Source organism: Carex rostrata, chromosome 12 (assembly GCF_964058835.1).
Source record: "Carex rostrata chromosome 12, lpCarRost1.2, whole genome shotgun sequence".
Taxonomy (NCBI): domain Eukaryota; kingdom Viridiplantae; phylum Streptophyta; class Magnoliopsida; order Poales; family Cyperaceae; genus Carex; species Carex rostrata.
In genome coordinates this window covers 5,954,956-5,964,966 of record NC_135929.1, presented here as the reverse complement: position 1 = coordinate 5,964,966, position 10,011 = coordinate 5,954,956, and the positions used below count along the sequence as shown (strand labels likewise).

The window sequence follows — 10,011 nt, the reverse complement described above, 5'->3', positions numbered from 1 at the left end:
TTGTCGTCAAGTGGTAGATTTTGTGAATTCATATCCGCTGAGGTAACAGAATATTTTTGTTTAGATGACCGTCCGATCATGATTCGCACGGATATTGATGAACCGGATTCTGATCGGACGGTCCTTATCTCAACAGTAATATTATGTTACCTCATGGTGTGCTAAGAGTATTCATTTAAAAAATTGAATTTACTTTGCAACGTCAGCAATTTAATAATTTCTTATATCAAAATAATTAATTTTCAGAATTAAAAAAAAGAGTAATTATAATTACGGAAATGAAAATGTTTATATTCCTAGCAAAAGTAATTGCAAAATTTTATGTGATATTTTTAAACATATACAATTTTATTCAAAATTAATAAAATACTAATTATGATAATAATTAGATAAGATACTTTGCACTCTCTCAATAGATAATGATAAAATAAAATCAGGATAAATACCAATTTCTATTATTGGTAAAAAAAAAAGACAGGTTGAAAGAAAGATTTCTCGTGATCCAGAATCCGAGTAAAAAAAATTCGAGTTTGAAACATAAAATAACTTGTACCTGTAGAACATCTGACGTAATATAAATGTTCAACATTTTTGCAATTAAAAGTTAACAATTGCAATATCTTTGCAAGCGAGATGAAAATGCCATAATGCACGCTTTAGTGAACTAGCGGCCATTTTTATTATATCCTAAAAAAAAAAGAAATTTTAATAATGCCCCTACATTGAATTTCTTGTTAAAAATGCCCCAACTGCCAGGTCCACGGGCGGCCCAAAACACAAGCGGACCGCTCGTCCCACTGGCGGGTCACTTCAACTAGCGGGGCGCCCCTGGCACGGGCGGTTCACTGTTCACCAAAAATTAAACTTTGAAAATTCACCAACTAACAAATAAAATCAAAATTCACCAAAAAAATAAAAATAAAAAAAATCAAAGTTATAAAGATTTACGACATCACTTCGTAAATATATCAAATATTTTATTTTTTGGCATACACTCTAAATAATAAAACTTTTTTTTCACAAAATTATTCAAATCAAAATACTAAAATCTCTCTCGAAAAAAAAAAAAAAGTGAACAGTGAACCGCCCGTGCCAGGGGCGCCCCGCTAGATGAAGTGACCCGCCAGTGGGACGGGCGGTCCGCTTGTGTTTTGGGCCGCCCGTGGGCTTGGCGGTTGGAACATTTTTAACAAGAAATTCAATGTAGTGGCATTATTAAAATTTCTTTTTTTTTTAAGGATATTAATAAAAATGGCCGGTGAACTAGCGTTTATTGGAATAGTTGAATTTTTGGGGTTCGAATCTAAGAATAGCAAGATTTTCTTGAATTATTTTTTTTTTCAAACGTTTTTACGGACAGAAATTATTCGATTTCTATATTTCGATACGGCCACAGTGCCACTATGCTCCGCTGGGTTAAAGACTTGAGAAACATGGCGGGAGTAGAAATTTGCTGAAGCGTATCCTCTGCGGAGTCAATCGCTGCGGAGATGTGCGGAGCTTTTAATCTGGTCCGTTCGTTTTGGATCAGACGGACCAGATCGGATTTTGTCCGAATTGAAAAATATATATATATATATATATTCTCAAAATTTACAAGATCTGATCTGATCCGACCAATCCGAAACAAACGGACCAGATTAAAAGCTCCGCAGCTAATCTGGTCCGATCGTTTTGGATCAGACAGACCAGATCAGATCTTGTCCGAATTGAAAAATATATATATATTCTCAAAATTTACAAAATCTGATCTGGTCCGTCTAATCCGAAACAGACGGACCAGATTAAAAGCTCCGCAGAGAATACGCTTCCATAAATAGCCAAGGTGCGATATGGACCGTATAATTCTGACTGAACAGTGCTTTGATTATTGTTTTTAATATTTTTAATATTTCATATTTCCTACTGTTTTTCAAGTACTCTCATCTACTAATCTGAACATTATCAACAAATGTACCAATCTGAACCCCATTATTTAAAAAATATTCTATTCGAACTCTTAACCTTAGTTTATGTAATCCTATAGATTTGAACCCCCTTTACACAAAAACACAAATCATATTGAATAGATATAAAAAATGCTATTTGCATATTGATTCCCTTAATTTATTGCTCTTTTTAGTTAACACATGAATCAACTTGAGGCATGCATTTTTTTAATACGGATTTGTCAAGTCTGGTTAAATTTGTTTGCAACTTAAATAACCTTTATTAAATCTGATTTGATTCATTATTGACACTTTCATAATTTGATGAAATCCTCATTGCATAACCTGCAACAAATAAACACCAAATAATTTCTGCGTCAAAGAAGCTAAGCTTTGAACGAATTTATTAAGCAGCCCATTAAAGTTGGTACTGTTACCATGCTTTGGTGGCCCATATTAATATTCTCTTTTTACATCTTTTTGAGGAACAACTATTTTCATATTGCATCAGATATAACTTGTTAAGGCCTAGATATGCTTTCAGAGTTTTGATCAACCTTAAATATACATCATCAAAGTTACAAATCCTCTTAAAACACAAAATCTCTAAAATTCCTTGACCTTCTACTAAAAACTGAGAAAGAAAGAAATTAAACCTTGCTTCAAAAAAACCCCTACTATCTCTCAATAAGAACCCCAGCGCTGTTCCTTCTTTGAGAAAAAAAAAAGCCATAGAACAAGCACCAGTCCAGTCGAGCTTTCTCGATTGACTGAAAAAACAAATCCTCATGATACTATTAAGATAATTATTATAACAAAACCTTGAATTGCTTCGCATTCCTTTATTTATGCACCCCATTGCCATTCATGTAATAGTTCCCATTTCCATTTCCATTTGCAGCACCATTGGAAGTGACCTTCTTTGCATGTCCATTTTGGAGAGGCTTTGTGGGCAAATATCCATTTTGGAGATGTCGGGTTGGAGAAGTGTTGTTTACTATATGGTTACTGTCAGCATTCGGAAGAAATGTATCAAGTTGTTTTGATGCGGCAGCTATCAATCCTGTGTCAATCAAAAATAAGACAGAAAGGTAAGATTTGATTAACCAAGCCAGTTAAAATAAGGTACAATGTAAGGGAATTCAAAGAACAAGTTTGCAAACAAGGCTAGAATTAACTCCACACCTTCACTTGAAATCTCAGTTTTACAGTCAGTGCCCACCCTTAGATCAACTAAGTGTCCGACTTATTCTAATAATACTAAAATTTTGAGCCATTTTACCTAAGAAAAGTGCAGACGGCTTGGCAGGTCTGGACTTGAACTCTGGATGAAATTGAACTCCAACAAAAAACGGGTGGCTTGGGAGCTCGATAATCTGCAAAATGCACAAGGTTTTGAGTAACATCTCAAAATATAGTCAAATTAGTAAATAAAAAGTAATGAATTGAATAAAATTCAGACCTCCATGCGTTTTTCTGTCTCATCTTTACCAACAAACTGCAGACCAGCACTTTCGAATTGTGGGACCATGTCAGGATTTACCTATTTTTGTAACAAATAAATCAGCACATGTCCATACTAAAATGTTTATATAAAATAAAATGTTTTTTCAAACATACCTCATATCGATGCCTATGTCTTTCATCCACATAGCTCACATTGCCATATCTAAACAGAGCATCACAACGAAATCAATAGAGCATCTCAAACACAACAAAATATGCAGGAAAGAAAAAATTGCACATCTTCGAAGGACTTTGGAAGAAGCATTGTGTAGGTAAGATACACATAATTTTCAATCCATGTTAACTTTCAATATATAAATTCAAGGTTTTATTAAGGGAAACATGAAATATTTCCCTAATTAGAAAGCTGATACATTTGGCTAAATAAAGGTTGATATACTAACAGCTTAGCAGATTTGCAATCAGTGGTGGTGAAGTATGTCCTTCTTGACCCAAGGCGCATGGTCGCACCCATGTGTGTTTTTGAGCCCTGTAAATGAAAAAACGAAGTATTATTGCATTTAAAATAGTATCAAGACCTTCTGCAAAAACATTTCATTTGCGTCTACAGCCAATTTATTGAGTTATTTCCAGATAGCAAGCAAGCAATTACAAAAATGATGATAAATAACTAAATTGCCGCTTAGGAAACAAACTATCAACTAAAGAAAACTAATTACCTCGGGCATGAAAATAACGCAAGGGGTTTCTGTGTCAGGTTCAAACTCTGTACTATTTGCACCAGTTAACTTCATCACTGATCGAGCAAATTCTATGACTGCAATTTGCATTCCCAGACAGATACCCAGGTACGGCACATTGTTCTCACGTGCATAATTTGCGGCTATGATTTTGCCCTGCACACCTCGGTCACCAAACCCTCCTGGCACAAGCACCCCATCTGCTCCCTGTATTGATTTTAAGTAAAACCTTAATAAAAAATATGAATAAGCAGTAGTTATAATATCACCACCATACTAGTGCCAGTAATTAAACATCTCATCAACAGTCTGGCAGCCTACTCAGGATTCACTGCTTAGCCAAGGAAACCATTAGATTCGGGATCACCATGAGTATTGTGAAGGATTGTGATAAATACAATATTTTTCACATATATTCCTATAATCAAGACCTTGGGACAATATGAGCAATTATTTCATAATATAATGAAGCAAAATAAGGTAACAGGAGAGATTTATTTCATGTGCACACCCATTAAACCTAAAGTAAGGCGCAGGCCAAAATATATACTCTCCTTACCCATCTAAAAAACATCAAAAAGATTGATTGAGAAGCATTTGGATAATTTATTGAACCAAGAAGAAGCTAATACAGCATCCACTATGTTTACATGAGTAGTAAGTATGACATCTAAGGGGCGTGTATGAAATTTTTCATTTGGAGGGTCTCTTTTTCATAGCTTCAGATTTTACCCTATACCTACAAGTGCATTAACTTGTGAAAAGCATCCCTAGCTGATGTACAACTAAACAAATGAATGTAAACATAGAACTCACCCTTAATAAATCCCATGCTTTCTCGTAAGCTTCTGGTGACTGTAGAACCATTTGAAAAAATCAATTAAGAAACATCAGAAGTTAGAAAAATAAAGAAAAAGAAAGCATTGTTCCTTAATAATAACAATATTTAGAAAAAGTAATAAAGACCTCCATGGCAGTAGAATCTTCTAGATCAGTAGATGCAACCCAATCAACTACAAGCTTCCTGTGGCAAGCTACAGATGCATGCAACAAGGCCTACAAAATTTTTTATAAGAAAACAGTAAGAAAATCCACCGATTTGATCAAGATGCGATTTGATTGACACATTAAATGACAAGAAAATCAAGCATGTTTCCACAACTACAGAAAACTTCAAATGCTCTTTGAAAAGAATGGAAATGAAGAAGCCATATTCGGCGGTTCCAGATACTCTTTGTAGAATTATAGGGAGTGAGTGAAATGCTATGCAAAATAAAAATTTATAAAAAATAAACCACTGGACTTCAGAAATAAAATTAGACCTTCAAAACTGAGAGATAAGAGTCAGAGAGACCAGTGTACTTTCCAACCATTGCAATTCTCACCTGCAAAGCAAGACAAAGGTTAATATACGAACAAAATATTATACAAAAAAAAAAACCATGAAAGAGAAATAAAACTTAACTGGATTCTGAAGTGTGTCAAAAATTTGAGCTCTCTCTGTCCACTCGTCTAACATTGGTTCACGTGCCACGCTGCAAGTTAAACACTTAACATGTGTTAATAATAATAATAAATATATTTGATCTCCGTCAAATGAAATTAAGACAAATGACAAAATAAATATAAAGATAAACCTTTCGAGATCAAGGCTTTTCAAAATGGCTACATGTGCCTTTTGATCCTAAAATAGAAAGGCAAATTGCAATGGTTAACATCAAGGATAAGAAGCAAGAATGAAAAAAAAAACATTTATTAGAAGAGAGAAAGAGCATATATACCCTTAATAATAAAGGGATGTGCCAAATGTTTGAAACATCATGAAGAGTCAGAATGTTTGCAACCTATACAACAAAAGGAAAAATTATCTACAACAAGCCATACAACATTTATTGGGAAAAAAAAAACATTGATTTTCCTGATTTCACAGGCAGGAGATTGTATAATGGGAAAAAAATATTACCGGCACATGACAGAACTGGCAGAGCTTCTGTTTTACGTTATCATCTAGCACCTGAAAAAAAAAAAGACAAGTTAAGATCATGTTCAAACAAAACTAGTGATAAATGATTATATATGCTAAAATATTTACCTTAGCACTACGGCAAGCCAATATATTTGGAGTGAGCCCCAGACCTCGCAGACCTCTTACGCTGTGTTGTGTTGGTTTTGTTTTCTGTGATAAATTAAACCATAGATTTAGAATTACATTAAAATGAAAAATATATCAAAAGAATCATCACATTTGATACAAAGTTTTACCTGTTCACCAACAACATTCAAAACTGGTACTAGACTAACATGAACCAGGCAGAAGTTACCAGGACCTGAAGAAAATAACAATAAATTAAGATACCATTTTAGATGAAAATTGTAAAAATGGATAGAAAAATAAGAAAACAAGTAGGTCGAAAGATGCCCTACCAACACGATACGAGAATTGACCGAGAGCTTCAATAAAAGGCATTGACTCAATATCCCCTGTATCAAAATAATTAAATACCTAGAAACATAATATAATGAAAATGCAAGATGGTCTTTTATAATACAATTTTTCTATGTTAATAGAAAAGTTTGTCAGTACCTATTGTACCACCCAATTCTATGACACAGACATCAGCGGGTCCCTCAAGTCCATCGACAGGTACCAATGCCACGCGCTCTATACATTCTTGAATTGCATCTGTTATATGCGGGACCACCTTCAACACACACCAAATTTATAATACTTAAATAAGTTTAGATACCCAACACACACAAATGCAAATATGGCAAATATGCGAGAAGTACGTCCTTTTCAATTTTCACACAAGCTTCCCTTTTTCTTTAGAGAAGAAAAATAGCACCTTCTTACAGCCAAATTTTAATAGACTCTGATTGTATTGTATTTAAATTGGACTAACAAAGAGTAATACCTAATACCAAGTAAACCTTTGTTTTTATTTTCATATACTCAATTATTACTCTTGATCTTTACATGATAAAAATGAAGGGTGGACCTATTGTAGCAAATTGTCGATATCAGGGAAATATGTGAGAAGTACGTCCAAGAAAATTAGTAATGATGCAGGGGCTTTATTACAATTTTCCAAGAAAAAAAAAATATAACAAACCTGCACTGTCTTGCCCAAGTAATCTCCCCTCCTCTCCTTGTTGATAACAGACTGCAATAATCCACCAGATATAACATTACAAATTATACAGATACTTCTATATTTATTCAAGAGATATTTGGTACACTAATAATGCATAAACGGGGGTACAGAATAAGTACTTGATATATCTTTCCAGTAGTGATGTTGTTGTCTCGTGTTAGCTTCAAATCTAAGAATCTTTCATAATTACCAAGATCTAAATCGACCTTCAAATAAAGAAAACACAAATATAAAAATATGCTTCTGAATCAACATTTAATAAAACAATGTAAACAGATAAGTTTGTAATAAACAAATATGAAAAAAACTGTCATAATGCTGGTGTACTTGAACTATTTGTTTAGTGAGGAGGAATTATTTGGCATTAGAAATTTCATGTTAGTTAGAAAAAAATAATATAATAAAGAATTTATCTATTCATTTGTTTATTATTTATTACCTCACCACCATCATCCAATACAAACACCTCTCCATGCTCGAATGGTGACATAGTCCCGGCATCAGTGTTCAGGTATGGATCTAAAAAAATGTCGAATAAAAAAATAGATAAAGAATTAAACAAATTGATATATAAAAAAGACCAGTAAGGCACCTCTATAGAAAGTTTAGCAAATCAAAGTATTTGAAAAATAACTAGCTTGGTAAAACAGAGGGTAGCTCTAATATAGTTCACTTCAAACTTCTAGATAACAATTATAATTTGAGCAACTAAAACTAAGGAAAAATGAGAACATGTAACATTGTAACTTGAATTAAAGAATTAAGCGAAGCTGATAATGAAAAAGTTTCTGGCATTGTACCTAAAGAAGGCAAATATTTGATCAATTACTAAAATATACAAAGAAGAGGGTCAATCGAAAAAAGTTCTAAAATTAAACCCTAGCAAAACCCTTACAGGATATGATGTGACTTTAATTAGAATACTGTACAGAAGTAAAAAACCAGATAAACAAAATAAAATAACAAAGAAGCCCAAACTGCTAAGGCTCCAAAAAGCAAAGCAAATCTCTAAATAAATGACATTTGCATTTTAAAAAACCTGTAATCTGTAAAAGAAACGAAAAGGCGATGCTTTCACAAAGGTTGAAATAAAGTAATACCAATTTTTCAAAGAGAACAAAACCTCGTATACTTTTATGCATTAAAAAAATACAAACAGCCGCCTCAGAAAAAACAAAATCCTAAAAAAATTCCAAGATTATTATTGACCAAAATCTGTCCGCCTGAAACCAAACAGAACTTAAAAGAAATTATCCTGATTAACACCAACCATTCATATGTTGAACATTCAACCATAGTGAAAACAACTACGACAAAACCCAATTTTTGACTGAATAACAACCGACCGACATGGCAGAGATAAGAGAAGGTGCAAAGTACCAATCTTTATCGAAGTAACCCGTAGCCCGCATGCTTTCAAAACGACACCTATGCTACTCGCCGTAACCCCCTTTCCCAAGCCGCTCACGACCCCACCAGTCACTAATACATACTTCATCTCTGCTTCGTTTTCTCTTCTCTTTCTCTCTCTCTCTCTCAAACTCAACACCACAGACTAGTTATGTGCTGAGAAATAGGAGAGAAACAATAGATACTATTCTCTATTCGCTTCTCTATCTTCTCACCCGATCCCAATACACAGCCGTCGCAAAGATAGTGAGCCGATATATAGAAAAGCGAGAGGGAAGGGTTAAGCGGACAATGGGGTTGAAGAGCAAATCTATTGCGGTGGACTTGGTCTTCGATTGTACAGAATAAACAAGAGGAATGTTCGGTGTCGTTTTCGTATGCGGGCCCCTTTGGCAGTGATTACGTATTCGATCTATTACCTTTTGTAAATTCGTTTCCGGTCGTACGGATTTCATTGGTTCGGGAAGATCGTATCCGTCCATTTGAGACCTGCCGGTCATGATCAACCATGACTTTCCTGCCTGTTCTGTCCAACGGGCGTTATCTGAGATGGACGGTCTCGATCTGCTGGGGACCATCCCTTAAATCCCAAACCCGTTATCTGACGTAATCATGTACAGAATATGCGTAGCGGGTTCCTAACTAAAAAAATTAATATGAAGTTCTCTGGGACCCAACTCACAGTGAACCGATTTATATTAGGTGGTCGAGAAGAAACACGGGAGAACCAGATTCTACCGCTTAGATTCGGGTAAAATATTCTCTCCAGTTAGGACAAATGGAGTCTATTTTTTAGCTCCTTTCCTTTGATATAGAGAAATATCCTAAAAACTCGGCAACCGAGGGATATTTACTGCTTTAGAAACTGGAGCGAAGAAAGTCCCCGCCGGCCCTGTTACTTTTGATTAAGACGCTTTAACTTAGTCCTCAGTGCATTTGCGACCTCCATAGCATTCGAAATCGCAATCACCTGTCTGATTTATTTGGAGTGAAATTATAGTACGATGAAGGTTTTCCTGCATCATATATTCAGATGTGATATTTAGACTAGAGTGAGGAATCAGAATTATTAGATCTGGACCGTTCTTTTACCGTAATAGGGAATCTTTAGAATTATTAGATCTGGACCGTTCTTTTTAACTTGGCAGGAATCACAAAGCCCAATACTAATGTCCCTGCGTTAGCCCGAATCTCAAAGCGACTGATAATCTCAAACCGTAAAGTGAAGAGAATCTTTTACAATATTGGAGAGGATACTTATCCCTAGAATGAGGCCATGGCACTGGGATTCGTATACTCCGAGCTAGCTGA

The 10,011-nt window shown here is 34.7% G+C and overlaps 1 protein-coding gene across 1 annotated transcript; it reads right to left on the bottom strand.

Annotated features, from left to right (window-relative positions):
• Positions 1-2,463: 2,463 nt before the first annotated feature.
• EMB2742 (CTP synthase family protein) lies at positions 2,464-9,015 on the bottom strand. Its single transcript, XM_078312795.1, has 21 exons — positions 8,671-9,015; positions 7,730-7,809; positions 7,410-7,496; positions 7,249-7,299; positions 6,720-6,837; positions 6,560-6,616; positions 6,398-6,462; positions 6,228-6,311; positions 6,099-6,149; positions 5,917-5,979; positions 5,773-5,819; positions 5,601-5,670; positions 5,458-5,520; positions 5,102-5,191; positions 4,952-4,990; positions 4,115-4,342; positions 3,839-3,924; positions 3,549-3,597; positions 3,391-3,471; positions 3,211-3,304; positions 2,464-2,991 (listed from the first exon to the last, which is right to left on the bottom strand). The coding sequence occupies exons 1-21, from the start codon at positions 8,786-8,788 to the stop codon at positions 2,771-2,773; spliced, it is 1,842 nt and encodes a 613-aa protein (XP_078168921.1). The 5' UTR covers positions 8,789-9,015; the 3' UTR covers positions 2,464-2,770.
• Positions 9,016-10,011: the final 996 nt, after the last annotated feature.

Coding starts and splice junctions, on each gene's coding strand:
- EMB2742 (XM_078312795.1), bottom strand. CDS start 8,788: ATGAAGTATGTATTAGTGACTGGTGGGGTCGTGAGCGGCTTGGGAAAG. Junction 7,497..7,729: donor TATTGGATGATGGTGGTGAG/GTAATAAATAAT, acceptor CTTTATTTGAAG/GTCGATTTAGATCTTGGTAA. Junction 3,305..3,390: donor AGACAGAAAAACGCATGGAG/GTCTGAATTTTA, acceptor TGCATTTTGCAG/ATTATCGAGCTCCCAAGCCA.